The sequence below is a fragment of the Girardinichthys multiradiatus genome, chromosome Y (assembly GCF_021462225.1).
Source record: "Girardinichthys multiradiatus isolate DD_20200921_A chromosome Y, DD_fGirMul_XY1, whole genome shotgun sequence".
Lineage (NCBI taxonomy): Eukaryota > Metazoa > Chordata > Actinopteri > Cyprinodontiformes > Goodeidae > Girardinichthys > Girardinichthys multiradiatus.
The window spans coordinates 10,327,906-10,348,468 of NC_061818.1; the positions used below are offsets into that span (position 1 = coordinate 10,327,906).

The 20,563-nt window shown below is 38.3% G+C and overlaps 1 protein-coding gene across 1 annotated transcript in view; it reads right to left on the reverse strand.

Annotated features, from left to right (window-relative positions):
• Window positions 1-2,781: 2,781 nt before the first annotated feature.
• LOC124864044 (myocardin-related transcription factor B-like) overlaps window positions 2,782-20,563 on the reverse strand; it is a 40,069-nt gene continuing 22,287 nt past the window's right edge. The window contains exons 6-18 of the mRNA XM_047358651.1: window positions 15,614-15,780; window positions 15,360-15,446; window positions 15,174-15,242; window positions 14,932-15,104; window positions 14,601-14,781; window positions 12,638-12,821; window positions 12,313-12,443; window positions 9,516-10,439; window positions 9,074-9,214; window positions 5,346-5,477; window positions 5,177-5,260; window positions 5,006-5,051; window positions 2,782-3,950 (exon numbers count right to left, since the gene is read on the reverse strand). Coding sequence (XP_047214607.1) covers window positions 3,448-3,950; window positions 5,006-5,051; window positions 5,177-5,260; window positions 5,346-5,477; window positions 9,074-9,214; window positions 9,516-10,439; window positions 12,313-12,443; window positions 12,638-12,821; window positions 14,601-14,781; window positions 14,932-15,104; window positions 15,174-15,242; window positions 15,360-15,446; window positions 15,614-15,780 — 2,822 coding nt within the window. The 3' untranslated portion in view covers window positions 2,782-3,447. The remainder of the gene's footprint in view (window positions 3,951-5,005; window positions 5,052-5,176; window positions 5,261-5,345; window positions 5,478-9,073; window positions 9,215-9,515; window positions 10,440-12,312; window positions 12,444-12,637; window positions 12,822-14,600; window positions 14,782-14,931; window positions 15,105-15,173; window positions 15,243-15,359; window positions 15,447-15,613; window positions 15,781-20,563) is intronic.

The window sequence follows — 20,563 nt, forward strand, 5'->3', positions numbered from 1 at the left end:
CCGGAAGGAAATAATTATATATAACACTGATATCAACTTCTCTGTTAGGTTAAAATGTTTAACATCCAGCCATTTGTATTTAATTATTAATCTAGAAAATAAATATTACATTCAAGATGTATTAAGAATTTAAACAGTATACCTCTAAAACTTTGCATCCATGGGTTGTTGAACAGTTCATGTAATTTACGGGTGGCTTAAATCCAAATGTTACAGAAGAGTTCTCATAATTTTATAGGTTTACAAAATCTAAAGTATTTAAGTATATTTGCCTCAATTTTCAAATGCTGAGATTTTATGTGATTTGTTCCTTTTAGCAGTCAGAAGACCTTGCCAGTAGAGAGTCAGGACACCGGGTTTGAGCTGTAAAGAACATACAATTGTCATCACAGGGATTTTCCTAATTATTAACAAAGCCTGGATGACAAGCATGGGCACATATTCAGGGTTTTATATAAAGATCACAAATGAATGTTCCCAGATACTAGAACCATAACGGCATACACAGATCTAGTGTTTCACACAGATGGAAATTTAAAACAAAAGTGTTCATAAATGGCTTTTTTACGAGATTTTAATTTACACTATTAAAAATTCAAAACGAAAGATTTGTAAATAAACTGGTTTATTTCTGTACCGTTACAGTACAACTTAAGTAGGTACAGAGCATTTTACCAAACTAAACCAACAATTGGACCGATTTCAGAGAGTCAAATTAAAATATGATAGCTTTTAAACAAAAGTGACCAACATAATCTGGTATCTGATAAGGCCCCCTGTCAGATGGATCTAGCCCCCCCCCCAGAACCGAACTGGGTTGTAGTAGTCTGGAAAACTTTATTTATGTGAAGGCATTCATAATGTGACTGTGCCCTAAGTATTTTCTTACCACAATGCCACATTTATCATCTGCATTAGGTTGTTTCTTAGCAATTAACTTCATATTCCTATGTTCATGGGAGGTTTCTGCATCTCCATCGTCAGTTTTAGCCTTGTTGTGGTGGAAAAAGAAACAAATTTGGACCCTCCATAATTTTATCAACAGCATAAGAGGGTAAGGATGGTTTCTGTACAGAGCATCATGCATCCTAATTTAAACCTTGTGAAGGAATCATGCACACACAATCCAAAATCGTTTTTTTTTTTTTTTTTTACAAATCCCTCTGAGGTAATCTTATGTCCAAAGCTGTTTTGTATGAATCGAATTATGATTTTTCTAAAGGTAATAAAAACCTTATTAGGTTGTTGTAAATTCTCTTTCTCCTCATCATTGTTGAATGTGATGCCAGGACGTCTCTTGACAAATACATGTTTTATTTCAACTGCTCCCTTAACTGCAAGACTCAGTTTCCCATCAACTAGTTTATGTGCAACATGGAGGTGCGCTGTTCACCACAGATGGGAGTACTATTTTAAGCCACATGTGTGCACAAGTGATACATGGCATCTACAAGCCGCGACCAGGCTCCTTCACGTCACATCCAGGACTTCCATATGCTGCCATTACAATAATAAACCACCACAATCTTACCATAGAAGCTTAAAAGAGTTAGGGAACTCTCACTCTCCAATATTGATGAAAATTTCGAAAGTGCTTTTGTTTTATGAACCGATACTTTGTCTGGCCTGACAAAAGTATTCACTTCCCCCCTGTTCCCTATTGCTGATCATGCCTGCTGTATTACTTTTGGCAACTGGCTCAGTTTTAATTATGCAGATGGTTCTGGGTCTGTGAAATACAAGATAAAAAAGGACACTTGGTGCAAAGTAACCAACACATCTGGGGAAGATTTACAACAGTTCTCACCTCTGCCTCTCCTCAGGGGGCCTAGGCTACATGGGGGATAAGGGAGTTTTTTGCTTTTAGCTGTTCAGAACAGCTACGGCACAGCTCCTGAGCACATGTCTGATGCTGTACGCCGTTTTCCCTTGCAAGGCAAAATTAATAAAAGCTGACTAAGTGATGATCATTGATCTCTTTCTTTGTTAAATACAGTTTTTACCACACCATCTTCTTTATTGTTGATGCACCTCAGAAGACCTCTGTAAGACCCTTCGGTTATCATCCACATTCTTTTTAATTTTAACATCATATTGTAGGGGTGGGCAATATGAACTTTGTTTTTTTATCATGATATATTGGGGTATTTATTGTGATAGCGATAAAAGTGAGACTAAAAAAGTATAACTGAAACTTCTTTGCAGTCTTTTTCAGGTGGTTTGGCTGTGACTTTGGCTGTCACTGCTGTCAAATCCCCAAATAATGCTCTTACTGTAAATAAACATAGTCATTTTTGAAATAGGCTTCTTTTGGACACCAGTGACATAAAGAAGAGCAATTCTTATCACTAAACTGAACATAGTAACAGCATTTCATTATATTGTCTAATTTATTGATATTTATAAATGCTCACATGGAACCTTGAAGAAAATGGAAAGAAAATATGTGACAATTCTGTCAGGTTTGGGGGTTTTCAAAAGTTTTTAATTGGGGTTTATCGTTGTCACAATAAATCTAAAATCTTATCATCATAAGAAATCTTTCACAATAACAATAAATGATATGATAAACGCCCACCCCTACCACGATTGGGTTTTAATCTGGTGTGAAGGTATAACCATGACACATCCTTAGAACAAGATGTTAAACCTGTAGATGCCTCTCCTGTAAGACGGAGTAGTGTGATTTCCATTTGGTTACATTCAGACTGCTTCACAAATGTCAACAATATAGTGTAAATGAGTACTTTTAAAAATCGAATAAATATTGTGCTTATAATATAATGCTTTGAGCATAAACTTTTATTATGATTAGTACAAAGAAATAAACCTGTAGGCTTCACAATTTGAATTTAAATTATAAAGTATTACATTTTACTTTAAAATTGCCCCTGAAACTTCAACAACAATGCTGGACTGCCTAAGTGTAGTTTATCCTCAACACAGTTCTTATGAATGTCATACACAACACATGAAACATCTCAAACATTAAGAGATCTTAAGATTAGGGTTAGATCAATTCTACACCCTAATTTTTTGGGGGATGTGTTAAAACTTTAAAAATATGGCCGCTCCCTGATGTTTGCCTCATCTCTGTGATTATTAATTGCCTATACTCTCCTAAAAGGGAAGCAATTAGGGAGTCTGCATTTTAAACTTACAGATATATGTCCCTTTGCTGCAACAAGCCTTGAGTTAAATGCACAGAACACTCTCCTGTGTCCAACTATGTACTAGATTAGACACAAACAAGGACCAGCCTGAGAAGAATTAACAGGTCAATAAAATAAATAAAGGATAAAACTGATGAAGGCTGATTATGCCAGAGTGAGAGATGATAGAGACTTGTTTGTCTGTTTAAATCCTGAAACTTCAGATATGAATTACGTTTTGTTCTGTTCCAAAGTCAGTGCTGGGGCACATCTGAACACAGTCTTCTGACTGTGTTCAGGAGTCCCAGTCCATGTAAAGGTTGGAACTGTCCAGGAAGTCTGCTGAGAACACACTCGGGGCAGTTTGAGGGACCAGTGTTTCCCATGCACTCTCTCCTCCTATGGCAAAGCCCAGCCAGTCCTTACTGTCTAGTCTCCGTCCCCTGTCCCCGGCCGTGTCCAAGGTATCCATGGGAGCTCGTGGGATGTCCAGGATGCTGGCGGTGCAAAGCATTTGGCTGTGTAAGTCGTCTATCAAAGTGAGGGGGCCACCCGGTTCCACCCCTAGAAGAGGCTTTCCAGTGGTGCTTTCCAGAAAGTCCTCTAGGCGTCCAATACCAGAAAGACCGCAGTGTTGTTTATAGTCTGTGGTTTTGGGTGGTATCCAAGGATCAGCCTGCAGAGGTTGTAGAGTACCACCTGTGGGAGAGTTGGGTGGAGACAGCAGGAGGTGGAGCGGTGATGGCGAAGGTGAGAAAACAGAAAAGTGTTGGGCGACTTTCAATGTGTTGGTTGTTTCTGAAAGAAAAAATGAAGACCACCGTACATAACCTAGCAAAGATATACATTTTAAACTCTTTCTTTATAATTTGTAACGTTACAGCAATGAACATCAATGTATTTGATGGGATTTCATACTTGTTAAGTGGAAGGACAAAGATACATAGTTTTCAAAGAAAAGGTGAAATGGCACCATAAGTTTTGGTTATGACATTTTCAAATATATTAGAAGAAAACTAAGGATTCATATGACCAGATCACCTTCCTCCACATGTTTACTGTGTCCCCAACATGACTTGTGACAAACTGCAGGAATGACTTCTTCTGGCATTCTTCAGACACTTTTCCATAAAGGCCAGATTCTTAGAGTGCATGACTAATACTTACTAATACTCTGCAGCTCCTCCAGAGTCACTAAGGGCTATTTAACCTCCTTTAGGATTAATGCTACCCTTGCTTGGCTTGTTTAGATGGAAGGCCATGTTTTCATAAGTTTGCACCTGTACCATGCTCTTTCCATTTCCAGATGGTGGATAGAACCGTATTACATGAGAGGTTCAGAGCTTGCATATGATTTTATAACCTCACACTGTTTCTGACTTCTCCACAACTCTCTTCCTGACTTGTCCGCTGTGTTCCTGGGTCTTCGTGATGCTGTTTGCTCTCTAATGTTCTTAAACAGACATCTGAGGTCTTCACAGAACAGCAAGGATTTATACTGGGAGTGAAATTCTAGCGAGGTGGTCTCTCATTCAAAAACCAGTTTGTTTAGGGGTTTCAGAATGAAAAAGGGTAAATAAAAATGCATTCTATACTTTTTAGATTTTTTAAGTTTTTGCAAATCACTTATTTCACTTTTACTTCACTGTTATTCGCTAGTTTGTGCTGACCTATGATGTATTGTGACAAAATGAAAAAAAGTTCAAGGGGTGTGAACACTTTTGCAAGTAAATGTAAAATGCAGCAAAGTGTTCCAAGTTTAAGCAATTATTAAATTATTCCTTAAATGTTTTTATAGAAATTATAAAAATTTTATTTTAGAGCTAGAAGCAAAGACAGTCCTCGCACTGTACCTGCCGCCTGCAGGATGATGTCCATGAAATCCCCATTTTCACTTGGCTGATAACAGACACAGAACAACAGATTTTACAATCGGAAAAATAAAACAGTTCACATTGTGAAATTTAAGCATTCAATGAAATATATCACTTAGGAATTTTCAGTAGACTTGTGCTGTAACATACTTTATCACAAAATGGCGAAGCTGCTGTTTTAACAGAATCTGGAGACAGAGGACTCAACAACACGTCCAGACCAGGAAATATCTCCTGTAGGTCAGAATACATTGGTCAAATAAAAACAATGCTGAAAGTAACTGAACTGATAATCTGTATGAATGTTCAGTTTGCTCACAGTCTGTTTGAAAGGTGATGAGGAATTTTTCCATGTTGGAAGAGACTGCAGACTGGGTGGTTCTGCCAGACGATGAGCTGCCTCCTGCCATGGTTGCTCCGCAGATTGCTCAGAATGTGCCTCATTTTGGGTCTGTAATTAATATAGTCATACTCACCTTAAGCCCACTCATACAAATGTTTCATATTTATTCCTAACTTAGTAGTAATTTGAAGGTTTTAATAGAATATTTTGTTTCAGAGTTTCATATTTATGAATAAATACAAATGAGTAATTCTATTGGTGGTTTAAGCATCTAGGCCTTAATTAGAGTTTATAGGACTATCATATAGTTTCCATCCTTATCTTCTCTATCATGATCTCAGTATGATCATGGCTGTAAGAAGTTAATTTTCATCCCTAAAGCCGAAAGGTCATTAATGAGGGTTTTCTCAAATATTCTCACAGCATGAAGAAAAATAAAGCACGACATGAAACTGACTAAAGCCCTTCTCATCACTTTTACTTTTTTATGTCAAATCAAATATTTACTTGTCTGAACTAGCTCATATCTAACCCAAGTCTGGACCCAAGTTTATTTTGCCAACACACACGGTGAGAAGGATGGTAAAGGAATTAAAGCAACCAGTGTTTTGGGGGATATATCAAGAAACAACAAATCTCAACATGTTGAGATTTCTAACCTCTAAAGGAACTTTAATAAGAGCCGTGTGCTTTGATCAGACTAAGCTCTTTAGACAACTAATGCTTTAGATGGGTTTGGTCTGCAACAAAAAAAGGAAATGTGAAAAAGCAATTCATTGCCCACTATTAATTGCGTTTAAGGATCTCTAATATTGTGGCTCTGTTTTTTGTTTATGGGCTGCTTGAGCTTTGTTAGAGTGAATGTGTCATAAGATCTTTGAAATGCCAAGAGATATTAGATAAAAATCTCTTGAACTCAACCAGAAAACTAAAAACAGAGCCTTTCTGCACCACATTGATTGAAAGGAAACCTGTGGATTGGGTTGAGGAGAAAAGAACATAAGAGGCCACCCAGGACTCTGGTTATGCCCCAACCCTGTGAGATGTCAGAGGAGAAGACTAAGTGCTATCTTGTGGGCAAAATGGGGGACAGAATGTCCTATAAATATATATATTTCTTAACACTGGATGTTTTCCCCCCTCAGTCAATAAATCTACTTAAATCAAACCTTGTTTTTTTGTTCTAAACTTTTCAAAGTGAGATTAAGCTACTTCAATAGAAAATAGTAAGTAAGCTATTTTTTGCGTTTTTACATATATTTTCCATGGGTACCAATAACTTTTGTGGGTACTGAATGCATCATAATGCCTAATCTGCACATTCAAATTTAATTCTGTTATTTTTCGACTTTAAAAAGACATAAGGAAACCATGAAAGAGAAAATCTGAGAAAAGCACTAAATATATTCAGCACAAGCTGCCACATCACAATAAATCCAGATGTTATTAAAGCAGTTACGGCTTCTGTGTTTTAAAAATCAGGAGGGGATGTTATAAAGTCTCTATGAACCAAGATATAGTGAAGTCCTTGTTCCCCATCTGTTAACACCATTAATCATATTAATGGAGGACGCTGTTAGGGTAATTAGCAGGATAAAAATAATAATCAGCATCAGACACTTCTCAAGCACTGCTGCTATTGTTTCAAACAGCATAGGTCATTAATTTCACAGCAATCAGACTCACGATGGCAGTTTTCTCACAGTCTTATTTCACCGTGGAGCATTAACAAGCTGTTCTAATTTCTATTACTGCACTGGTGACAAGAAAATACACTCTGGAACTCTGTGGTGTAGTTCAACTGTGATGGTACTTCAAGGAAAATATATTATGCTTTGTAATAGCCAGTAATAGTATGCCTCCTGTATTTACAGCATTTTGCTTAAGTATTTATATCACTTGAATTATTAATTTTTTATGGGATTTTATATGATTATCCATATTTGAGAAGTGGAAGGAAAAGAATACATCATTATTAATAATTAATCTACAAAACATGTGCTATAGAGTAGAGTATTGATCAGACAAGCAGCCAAGAAGACCACAGTGACTGAAGGAGGTGCAGAGATCCACAGCTGAGAAAGCAATAAGAGGTCCCATCTGCTGTTTGCCTTAGGAGACACAACAAACATGTGGAAGAAGGTGTTTTGGACCAAATGGGATTTTTTTGGTCAACATGCCAACGGCCCAGTCAAAATCCAGATTTAAATCCAGTTGAGAATTTTTGTTAAGACTGCAAAGAGTTTCCTAATGTGGAAAGCTGGTGGGTACAAACCCCAAAAGACAGCTAGTCCTACTAAGTATAAACCTGGGTTACTAAATACAAATGGACCCTCTGTCAGGATCTGCCATTTTGGGTTTCGTGTTTGTTTACTTTCTCAGTTAGGTGTTTCTATTCCTTTGGGTTTAGTAGTTATGTTTGTTTATTCCTTCTGTCATCCTGATAGTTTTGTTCTCTCCCCTCCCCCCTAGTTTTAGTAGGTCTTTCTCCCCTCGCCCATAGTTCCCTTGGTGGTTGCTTTCTCATTTATTTATTACTTAGAATGGTTTTCTCCACTGGTTATTATTATTATTATTATTAGAACAGTTCTCTTTGCTTCTTTGGGTTTCCTAGTTTAGTTTCTCGCTTAGTGTTTCTGTGCCTGTTTACTGTTAGGTTATTTGTTCTTGCTGCATTCTTCTAGTTTATTAGTTCCCCTATTCCCTTTGGCCTAAGACCCCTTTTTGTTATTATTTACCCAGTTGCTTGTTCCCCTTAAGATTAGTTGTTCTTTCCCAGCCTAGCTCTTTAGTATAGTTCTTCATGTCCCTGCTTTGTCTAGTTAGTGTTTCTTCCGGATTTAGTTTTGTGTTTTATGTTAGGGTTTTTATTCATATAGGTTTCATTAGGTCTGTTTTCCATTAGTTTAGCTTTTCCCCATGCCCCTGTTTAGTTCTTCCTAGAATTACTATTTATGTTAGTATATGTTTAGGTTTCTTTTCCCTAGAGTTGTCTCTAGTTTAGTTAAGTTTAGTTCTCCCTTCCAGTCTCTACATTCTCTGGCTCCCGTTTCCATATATTCCCTCAGTTCCCTCAGTTCCCTGCAGCCTGGTCCACACCTGTTTCATGTTTCCTCTGATTACCTGCCTCCCTGTCTCATTGGTTCATACTCCACTTCCCTCAGCTTATAAGCTCTCTAGTATTCATTGTTCCTTACGTTAACAACCCTTGTTGTATTCCCGAGTTCCTTCTTATGGTTTGTTTGTCTCCTGACCGTAAGCCTGGTCTACTTGCCTGTAAGTCATTGCTTTAAAATTAAAATGTCTTCTACTCACCATGCGGCCTCCTCGCCATGATCTGCACTTTGGTCCTTCCACCAAACCTTCAACTATGACACCCTCAGGTTTTTTTATTGTTAAAAAACTAATTTGGAAATTTTAAAACCATTTTCCTTCCACCTCATAATCAGATGCTGCTTTGTGTTGGTCTGTCACATAATGTTGTAAAGTGACTAACTATGAAAAAGGTCAAGATTTATGAATACTTTTGCAAAGCCCTGCATAAAGAAATGAGTGGTAGCTTGAGTATTTGTAATGTTAAATTAATTGTTCTTGCACATAACTTTTATATCAACTGCTCTCACGTGGTTTTTAGTCATACAGAAATTAGATTGTAGATAGACATTATCAGGTAAACAAATAATTGAACAGCTTGTTCAACATACCTGCAGCAAAATGTGTTTTAGTGCCTTTCCCTCAGAGTAACTTTCTTGGTCTCCAGTAATGTGACTGGTCAGAGGAGTCAGGATATGCTTACGCTTTCTATCACTGGCCAGAACTGGGCAGGAGTCACTTTTCAGAAGATCCTGTAGGAAGAAGAGAGAGTCTGACTGCTGGTTGAGAGAAAAAAGTATATTTTTGAGGTTCTTTACTCGTGTGAAGCTTAAAGAATATTTCAATTGAGCATAGCAAGATACAATCAAATCAGAGTCTTTGCTGGTTTGCTTTGTTTCTTCTAAAATCAACAAGATCAGATCAATGTAAGAAATTTATTTACACACTAAGATCAAACCATAAAAATCACGTTGTGTCCTTTACATAAAACCCATACTTCAACTGTGATACGCCCCAATGTAAAGTATGTGATGTTCCTTACTCCACTCGTACCTGCTGTGGCAGATGTTTCCTGGTCTTCATCTGGATGGGTTGCAGTTTAGTAGTCTGTTGGTGGCATTTCTTTAGCTGCTGCTTTTCAACAAGCTCTTGTTTCTTTAGCAGAACCTGTTTCTTTTGTTGCTCAGATTGCAACAGCAGTATCTGCTGGTGCAGTTTTTGAGATCTCTTTTTCCTTTGAGGACAGGGTTTTTGCTGAGTTTCCTGCGCCTGATTGTGGCTCTGAACTGTGTGTTGCTGCTTCTGCGTGTTTTGCTGCTGGAATAACAGGAGCCTATTAATGGCCTGTTGCTGAGCCAGCTGTTGAGCAGAGTCTTGGAGGCAAACCTGCTTCTGCAAGCTCCTCTGCTCTGCCTGGAGTTGGAGATGGATCTGATCCTGAGTCTGCTGAGTTGGGGTAGACAACTGCAGTAATGTATCTGGTGATTGCACCAAAATCTTGGACCCTATCTCTATCTCCATGGGTTCCTCTTTGATGGTTACCTCTGTGACCTCCTTTTCATGTGAAAGGACTGATATTTGGGGATCAAGCAGTGAAAAATCCTCATTCAAATTATCAGGAGGTTCTTCTGTCACTATTCTGAGAATTTGTGCATCTGGAGCATCTCTGTTCCCATTTTCCAGCTGCATCTTCAGCTTCTCCACCAGCCTCTGATTCTGCCATAGCATCCTGGTAAGCTCTGCAATTTGCTTATCTTTCTCCTGCAGCATTTTGTCTTTGTCAATAGTCACAGGAGGAGCTGCAGCTGTGGTGGAGGGGGCAGCGGAAGAGACCAAGCTATGTTTCTGCAGAGAAGCAGAGTTTAAGGAGAAGTGACAAGGTGCCGGGCTGGAGCATCGGGGCTCCTGTTTAATGGAAGCAGAGAACGGAGCCCTGATGAATGGCTGAAGGCTGAGATCGGTGCAAGGAGAGCTCATCTACAGAGAGAATCAAATGAAATGCTAGTAATGGTCCTGCAAACTCTTATATAATATAATATATATATATATATATATATATATATATATATATATATATATATATATATACAATTGGTAAAACATAATTAAATTGTACTTCACTGCCAATCTGTGCTCTTCATTGCATAGGCATACCATCAGAAAATGTTAACAAGAAAATGTTAGCTTGTTGCCTAATACATCTAGGAGGTGCCATAATGATTAGATAATCAGTTTCATCAGTCATAACATAATTCATGGTCTGTATAGGAGCATGAATAATTTGTTTAAGAAACATTAAAAATAAGGAAACAAATGCATTTGTTGCTGTGAAAATATTTTCCCCCACACAAATTTGTCTGTTTTCTGCTTTTTCTTATCCACTTAAATGTTTCAGATCAACAAATTTTAGATCAGAAAAAAGATAACGTAAGTAAACACAAGATGCAACTTCCACTTGATTTATTTGTTTATTTAGGGACAAAAATGATCCAAACCAACCTGCATCATGTGAAAGTAATAGCCTTGCTCCTTAAATCATGAATTAACTATAATTAACCAGATTTTGTTTAATTTCACTAGCCACACCCAGGCCTAATTACTGTGTGACCTGTAAGATCAAATAATTATTTAAATAGAATCTGTCTCAGGAGCACATCCAAAGCAATCCAGGCCTTACTTGTTTCAGTTAAGGTCATTGTTTAAGATTCAACAACAAGACAGACCCTGGTTAAACATGGCATCCATGGGAGAGTTTTAAAGCCAAAACCACTGCTGACAAGAAAAAACACAAAGGTCTGTCTTACATTTGCCAAAAATATCTTAATGATCCTCAAGACATTTTGGGAAATATTCTGTGAACAACCAAAAGTGGTTGCAGTCAAACATGGTGGTGGTAGTTTAATGGTCTGGGGCTACTGCTTTGCTGCTTCAGGACCTGAATGACTCACTGTTACAGAAGGAACCATGAATTGTATTTTGTAGAAGAAAGTCCTGAAGGAGAAACTCTGAGCATAAGCTCAGGAGCTTTGGGGTTATGCAGCAAAGCAGTGAAAACACACCAACAAGTGCACCTCTCAATTGCTCACAAAAATGTTAGCTTTAAGTTTTAGAGTGGCCTAGTAAATGTCTGGACTTTTCTCCAATTGAGCTGCAGTGGTGTTACAATAAAACCGACTATTCTTTAAATCCTTTAAAGGAATCCAATATGGCTGAAGGGAAACAATTTCCTGGAGCAAAACTCTCGCACTGTGATGTAAAAGACTTCCTGCCAGTTATTGGAAAAGCTTAATGGCAGCTATGTCCGGCAAGGATAACACAACCAGTTATTAGGTTTATGGGGTAATTACTGTTTTACATACGGTCAGGCTGGTTTGCATTTGTCCTCAACCAATGAAATCATCAATTAAAACAGCATTTTATAATTACTTAGGTTATACTTTACACAGCCCTGTAGTTAGTTGTAAACAGTCATTAGAGCTGTCCATGGCGCACCAAAACGGGCAGGATACGCAGTAGTGCCAGGGCTGAGTTTGTGCTCTGAAGATGCATCTACTCAAAACCATTACAGAATCTGGTTTGGGTTTATGCTGAAATATTTTTCATAAAACACTTACATGGGCTGGTGAGATAAGATAATACTATTTGAATTAGCATCCATCATTATGTTGCTTAAAGGTTTAAAGGCAAATGTAACTGAATCCAGTTAAAACATGAATAGAAAATCAGGCAGTCTTGATCAGCATACCTTTTATGACAGTATATTGAAGTAGACTGAAACAGATGATCTTGATGTCTAACTAGTGAAATCGTTTGAACAATAAATGTTGTGTATGTTATCCAAGTGTCTGACCAGTTCTCCCAGTGGGTCAGAGTTGACTTCTTCTGGATTTGCACCATTCGGCATGCTGGGTTGGTTGAAGGGTTTGATGGTTCCATCACATCTCAAGAGTTCCTGAGAAGATGTTTCACTGAAACTGCCACCTGCATCACACAGAAAGATTCAGGTAGGGTTAGAGTTTTAATGCCTAAATTTAATGCCTAAAACCCTAATATAATTCTGGTCACCTATTTTAACTACATGGAAAAAGGTTTAAAACTTCAATTAGCTAATGGACCATTGAGAAAAGATGTCTGATGGAGCTGAAGTTGCTGTTTCTGTGATGCGCTGTTTTCACCAGTTTTGGAAGATGCTCCTGCTCTTTCCAGCTCTGGCTCTGTGGTTCCCCCTGCTGTTGGAGAGGAGACAGTGTCTCTGCCTTGGCTGAGTTTCTGGTATGTCCGCAGCCTCTCAATGAGATCCTTTCTGGTGCCAGAGACGGGCAATCTGCGCAGCTTCAATTTACGCTTTAGTTCTGCAACCTGACAGAAGACAGAGTAAAGGACAAATTGGAAATAAGGGAGGAAGGTGAGGAAAAGCATAATAGATGAAGGTTTGAAAAAACAAAAAACATTGAAAAAGAATTAGAGAAGAAAGAGAGCAAAACAGAATAAACTGTCACTGTCGCTGTGACTATCTATGAAAAAAAAAAAAAACTTCTTTCAAGCTTCAACTTCTATTCCTTTTAGTGAAGCTTCACCTATAAATTATGATCAGTTTTTTTTCCTATTTTGTCTTTATAAGTCTAGATGCATTAAATATAATTGTGCTGTTGCTTTCTGTCTTGTCTGTGGTTCCCCTGATCCACATGTTTCTTATCTCAAGCTCTTCTTAGTCCTATAAAATTTCTCTCTTTGGTCACTTTGGTTTTTATATTAAAATATTTTTCAATAAATGAATGCTGCTGTGTTGAACCATACATCCAGCAGCAGTAAGGAGTTTATAAACACTCATCATGAGCCTTAATATTATTTTCCGTAATGGAGAATATCACTTAAATTGGCTAATTTCCTAGCACAAACCCAGCTTTAAAGCAGTGCATACATTTTCAATAGAGTTGAGCTCAGGGCCATTCTAGATGCCTGTTTTATTCTTGCAACTCTAGTTTTGATGTGCTTGTGAGATCACAGGCCTTTCTGCCAAAAATCTATCCATCTAACCAAAAACTCTGACCCTTAGAGGAATGAGAATCAAGTAGAATGGCCCAAGCCTATTATGGAGTGGAAGGGCTGGAACACCAGTGTCATGCACAGTTTAGCAAGTTTCACATCATCAAAGACTGAGAGGGTGTTGAACCAAAAATCAAGGCCCTGATCCAAACAACCCTTCAACCCTGACCACAATTTGCAGCTTCTCACATGGACAAGCCAAATGTTTTTTTGGCAAAAGCTTTGTGGTTGAAGCAGACAAACATTGAACATTTTGTCCTCAGGAATAAGAAGTGTGTTTGGTGGAATCAAGAAGATGCTTTTAAACTTAAGAACACTGTACCAATTGTCAGGCATGGTGGTGGCAGTATCATGCTGTGGGCTGGTTTGGTGCTAAAAGGTCAAGATGTAGCTTTAAACCAATGAACACTATACCAAAAACTTTTACTCAATTTGCGATTAGACTTCTGAATGTTGGTCTGAAATAACTATGAGTACTTGTTGTTACATTTTATTCTACATTTGTGTTTTGTACACTACACCTGATGGGTCTGTGCCACTGTATGTGATGAGTGTTTTTGTCTGTCCATTCTTTTTCAGGTTTCACGTGGACTGGGTGGCTGTCAACAAATTGTATGAGAGATTAATAAACTTTTCCTGAGTCCTAAATCTAATCATACAGCATGGTGGTGGCAGTATCATGCTGTGGGGCTATTCTGCTGTCAGTGGTACTGGTGAATTACAAAAAGTGTGTGGAGTAATCAAGATTGTAGTTAATCATTTTATTTCAAAACCTACATGATTACCACTTGGTAATCACCAAGTGTTATACTGTGACAATAACACCAAAAAGATATTAAGAATAGGCAATTAATTTCTGTAATTGGCCTTGAAATCAAACCCTAGTAAGACTATGAATTAACAAGCTATGCTTAAAAGCCAGGTTTATGCCAGGAGACCTTCCAAACAAAACAAAATTAAACATTACAGAAAAAAACATCTGCCATTAATGTTGTTTTATAATCATTTTACCTTGAAAAAGAACAGTTTAAAATGCAAAACCTGGGGATGAATTATCAAAGATCACTTTCATCACACTGGCCCTGAACTAACCTTCATTTCGTCCAGATATGGATCCAGTGATAAGACTTTTGTCCCACCTAAAGGAGCAGAACTTGGACAAATCTGGAAATGCTGTAGAGGGGGGACTGTTAAAGGAGCGGATGAGGGTTCGGGTGGGGAGGAAGTGGACATCAAATTGGAAGAAGAGGAAGAAGGTGGGTCCTGATCCCTGCTGATGACACAGAAAGTCAAACTTAAGTAAACCTCCACAAACGGTTAGCATATTAGTGTTTCCAGCTTCACCCTGGACATTCCGAGGTGCTGTTGGAACAACTTAGGCAAGAGAGGTGGATCAGGCTACAAACAGATTCTCTACACTCACTTGGGTGGTGCAGGCATGGGGTCGTTGTGCTGCTGCTGACTAAGTATCTGAAGCTGAAGGAAGAGCTGCTGCTGCTGGAGGATCCTGGCATAGGATGAGTCCAGGTTAGGAAGAGGTTCTGTATCTCCTTTCTTGTCAGGAGGAATGTACTGATGGTACTTTAGCATTTTTACCTAGAGGGAGACACATTAATGTCTTTCAACATAACAAGACTTTACTAAAACCGAAGGAGGAATACCGACCTTTGGTTTGTTGTCCTTGGTTTTCTTATGTTTCTGAGTAAGACTGTCAGCAATTAAATTACGCGGGCACTGAAAAAGAGAAGTGCTTACAATAAGCTTTATGCTGACACATCATTAAGCTGATGAAGCAAGACCGGTGGACCAGGTCCAGCAAGCTCAGAATGTTGTCTTTTTATATGTATTTACCCTAGTTTGAGAATTTCCACAAGTCTTCTGCACAGAGGAGTTCAGGGAAGTGGAGGAGAGGTGAAAACGAAGAGCTGATGAGATGGCCTGATGGGTGATTACAGATGGTAAATTTTATTTCAAATTTTGAGAGAAAAAGAGATCAGTGAAAGTGTGCTGGACACATCTTACTGCATTTGAGCCAAGTATTCTTGGGTAAAATATGTGAGTATAATGCCTACCTAGTTCACATGCCCACTGCTGAGTAATTGTACCTTAGTTGGAGATGTGAGGTTGCTCCGAGTCAATTTCTCTGCTGAACAGCACACAGGTTCAATGCCCACAGGATGCTCCCGGCTTTCTGACTGACGTGGAGACAGACTGTCATTACTGTCCTCATCGCATGATGAGTTCCCCCCTGAGGGCTTCTGAAGTCGTCTCTCTAAGAGAGGCAGAAGGGTGGAAAGAAAGTCATTTATAACCTACAAATTTTAATTACAAAAACAACAGGCAGTGCTGGCCAGTGGATAACCCTCACTAAATGCATGTATTTCACATGATTCAGTCATTGGAAACCTTGACCAGAATTATATATATATAAGTGTAGGTGTACAAAAAGTTGAAATAAATTCAGCTTTTGATAAAGTTGTTCAATCTTTCACTGAACTCATGATGATCTTTTAATTTGAGTACATTTATTCAGTGGTGAAATAAATAATCAGTGGAGAAATTACTGTTGGGATCCCAGCTGTTAATTCTTTGTAAAACAATGTTTTGCTAATAGGACAGTTAGTCTTCTCCTTTAACATTTTACAAGGCTGGTGCATGCAGAGAGAGCTCTTATACCATTCCTGTTTGTACAATCTCAGAAGTTCATCCAAAGTCTTGGTTCCTTTTCCTACGCTCATTTCTTTTCAGCTCATCCCACAGGTTTTCTACAGGATTTAGGTCTGCATTTGTGTCTGGTGAACCATTTCTGTTTAAATTTGGCCACATGTTTTGGGTCATTTTCATGTTGAAAGACCTAATGAGAACCAATTTTTAGTTTAATTGGAATCTACAAAGTTGATACCATGCACCTTAATGCCTCTTGTTGATTGGTACATACTTAGAGCAATTTGTCTAAGGTCAGTTCAACTCTACACTGTTTTGTTTGTTTTTCATTACAATTGAGTGCCATCTAAATGTGGGCAGGACTCTCAATAGCAAGGCGACCTCAGAGTCAGAAAAAGTAACGTAATGTGATTTGTATGTGACAAACACACAACAACAATGACCTGCTGCTTGACCTTTAGCTTTTGTTAGACTTAGAGTGAAAGACGAGCCAGAGAAGGCTGTGAGCGCCAAGACGAAGCACTCTGGATAAGTACAGCAGAGAGAGGGAAGCCATGGAGCAGTACAAGCTAGAGGATGTGTGACACACACAATAGGCCCAGCATACAACAATTTAACAGTTAGATATTACATATTAGATATTAATTATTATTTTTTCAGCAAGACTCTGCAAGGTTAAAACTGCAAGCAAACATGTACTTAAAATAGTTACTGTTACTAATGGAAATGCCTGAAAAGCGAGTAGAGCTGTTACCGGATTAGTAGAAAAGGAGCATTATAGGGTTCCTAGGGCCTTTGGAAGGGAAAGGCCCTAGGAACTTAACAGGGTACATGGGGAGCTCTTTTACATATTTATCCTTTGTATAAAGCCAGACCCACCTAGGGTGTTTGCTGCTTAAAAGTACAAGGTACACAGTTCCAGTTAGTCCCAGTAAAGTTTGACAAAATCAACATGTTTATTTTTCTTTTGTTTGTTGCATTTATTTTTAAGGGATTATTAGAGGAATAAATTATTTTGCTACTGGTAAAAAAAACAATTTCTTAATGTTACACACGTTGTTTTCAGATGATTTTCAGGACACCCTTTCTATGTAAGGAACCAGAGCTGTTTTCCAGGTTGGTCCAAGTGAGATGGGACCCGGGGGAAGATCCAGCACCGGCTGGAGGGACTATATATCCCATCTGGCCTGGGAATACATTTGGGTCCCCTAATATATGCTGAAGGGTGTCGCTATGGAGACAGGTGTCTGGGTTTCCCTCCTGGGACTGTAGCCTCCGCCACCTGATTTTGGATACATGGAAGACAATGATGGATGGATGGATGGATGGATGGATGGAGGGATGGATGGGCTCAAACTAAAGCTCGGATATTTTTCAATATTTTAGAGTGAGATTATATTGCAATAAAAAATGAATTAGTTTAGGGGCTACAGATTCTGCTTTTATTTGAATTATCTGGGTCTAAAACTGTGATGAAGCACAGTTTCCTGAGAGAACAAAACACAAAGCATATTGCCAAATGAAGCTGGCAGTTCATGGAGTTTCTATGCAACACATGGCAAGTTATATTTAGGATGAATTTTCTTCTATCGCTGCTTCTGATCACCTTCTCATCACATACTATTTTGCAGGCAACAAATTAATAGTACTGAAACAATAGAGACCGTACAAATTAAAGAGCACCTGTTAAGACCAGAACAAAATGTTCCACATTAGCAATCACTGAATAGGTTGAGTCATCCTATGGGACAGCAATACATCCAAGGCACCTTGTCCATGCAAATCGTCCTCAGGCCTATCATAGCAGCCTTTCCTGGGATTTAGGGAATAACAGCACCTGCTACGATCCCCTGGACTGCTGTGGTGAGTTTTATTTTGTAATAGATGTGTGTTATTTAATAGGGAGAGAGTTATGTAGAACACACTCCTGGCCATTAATTCATCGTCACCAGGCGATGATGAAAACACAACATGAGGCTGATTTATTATCCTGTGATCCAATAATGTGCTGGGTTACCTACTGCTGCGCTGCATGTGTGTGTTTGTATGTGTGTGTAGAGTTGTATCTTTGCATGTCAGAGCTGTGTCATTTTTAAAGCTCATGCATAATTTGTGGTTAATGTCTAACGATGACAGCAACATATGATGATACTGAATCTCTGCACTGTTTCTGTATAGAACAATCAAACCTGCTGCCTCTGATCTTCATAAGTATTGACACATGACTCAACATGTCATGTTTTGAATTGTTTTTCCAACATAAAGTTATGAAAAAAAATGTTAATCCCATGTATTAAAAATTTTTTCCATATTGATGTCTAATCTTTTTTCATTGTTTATGGGATCAAAGTGATTTGACTGTACTCAGATAACAAAACATAAACTTGTTTTACTCATTAAAGAAGCAAAAACAACAAAAATGCAGGAATAAGTTAGGGCATCCAACCTCCTAATAGTGATAGCCACTCAGGTTGAAATACCTTCATTAAGAATCTTCTTGTAGCCATCTACCAGTCTCTGACATTAATCTGGGGATAGAGTACCCTGTTCCTCATTTTCAGCTGATATGTTTGAGGGGTTTCTTGCATTTACAGTCTGTTTCAAGCCACCCCACTGCATTTTAACGAGATTATTTTAATCAAGATCTGTGCTTTGACTCAGTCCAACACTTTCCATTTCTTTATTCTCATCCAGTCCAAGGTGTATTTGCTGGTATGTTTTTGTTTATTTAGATGTTCCAGGGACCAGTTCTGCTTCAGCTTATTTCTTTTATTTTATTTTTTTAACATAGCCTCACATTTTTCTCAAACACCCCCTGATACAAAGATAGAATTTGTGGTGAATTTCATGATGGCGAGCTGGCCAGCTCCTGTTGCTCCAAAGCATCCCAAACCATGACACTTCCACCTCCACGACACTTCCACCACAGTGGGCGTCAGGTCATTTTCCAGGAATGTTGTATTTGGTTTATGGCAAACATGTCCTCTGTTATGGTGTCTAAAATAATTTACTTTTAGACTCACTAAATTATTCTTTATTCATTGTCCCAAATGTCATGGTTTTTGTCTAAGTTCTCTTCCAGCACCTCTATGGAGGTAAATTTGTCTCAATATTATTCAATGAAAAAAAAACTAATCTCACTCAAAAAATATTAAGTTGTGATCAAAACTTTCAGAGTTGTAACAATTTTTTTTTTTTTATGGAATATTTTAAAAAAACTTTTTTTGATTAAAATGACAAATTTTTTCTCATGAAGAGAAAAAAGTCATTTGCAAAACATAAACTTTTATTTGCGCATGTCAAAAATCTTTGGTTATGACTCGCTCTTTTGGTTTTGACGCTCTCTGTTTTTGGTTGAACTCAACGAATTTTGAGTGCTGGGAACATGAACATCCTGGGCGGGGCCTAAAGACGAACGCTGTAAGATGTTTCCCTATTGGTTAGCGCTGACTAATGCGGCCGCTCGAACTGCAGGGCTTGTACAGAAGAAAACGCCAGTCACGCCAGCCAACACCAGCTCTCTCTTAAAGATTAGCGTAGCGCATACAAGGTGCATTACGGTAATGGAGCAGAAAGGACCCTGATCCTGGCAACGGTTGAGAAAATAAAAGGAAAACAGAAAAGGAACCTACAGAACATTTATATTAATTACATTTTTACAACTTTCACATTCATGTTTTATGTGAAATAATAAATAGTTAATATTTCACTGTACAGTTTTGGAGAAATATCTTGTCAAAATAACTCAAAATGCTCAACCATTATATACATTTGTCCCACTTTCAGGAATTTATTTCTCCAAAACCAAGAGAGGTGACAACACAATCTCTTCAGATTATATTAGAGGGTCATCTATATTATAACCAGAATTAGTATTTCATAATTTCACTGTAGATTTCTGGAGAAATACACAACTACCCCAACAAAGTACCACAAACACTTCTTTTTGGTGAGGTCAATAAGATCCTGGGAAGTGGTCTGGACAGCTTAAAGTGCAAGAGTATCCAGATCTACTCTGACCTCTCCAGGGACTGGAAACACCCCTCGCCTGTTGAAGAAGGTACAACAGCTCTTCTTCATCAGGACATGAAAACAGACTGTTCTCTCTCCTCGGCTGCTTACAGATATCTACAGGGCCACGGTGGAAAGCACTCTGTGTCTCAGCATGACAGTGTGGTGAGGGAACTGCACAGGGGAGGAAAGAAGTATCACGGGTTGTGAGGACAGCACACAGGATTATGGGATGCCATCTGCCCGACATGGATTCTGTTTTATACTACACTTGGGGCAATTGTGTATTTCTCCAAACCTTTACAGTAAAATTATGAAATATTAATTCTGGTTATAATATAGATGACCCTCTAATAAAATCTGAAGAGATTGTGTTGTCA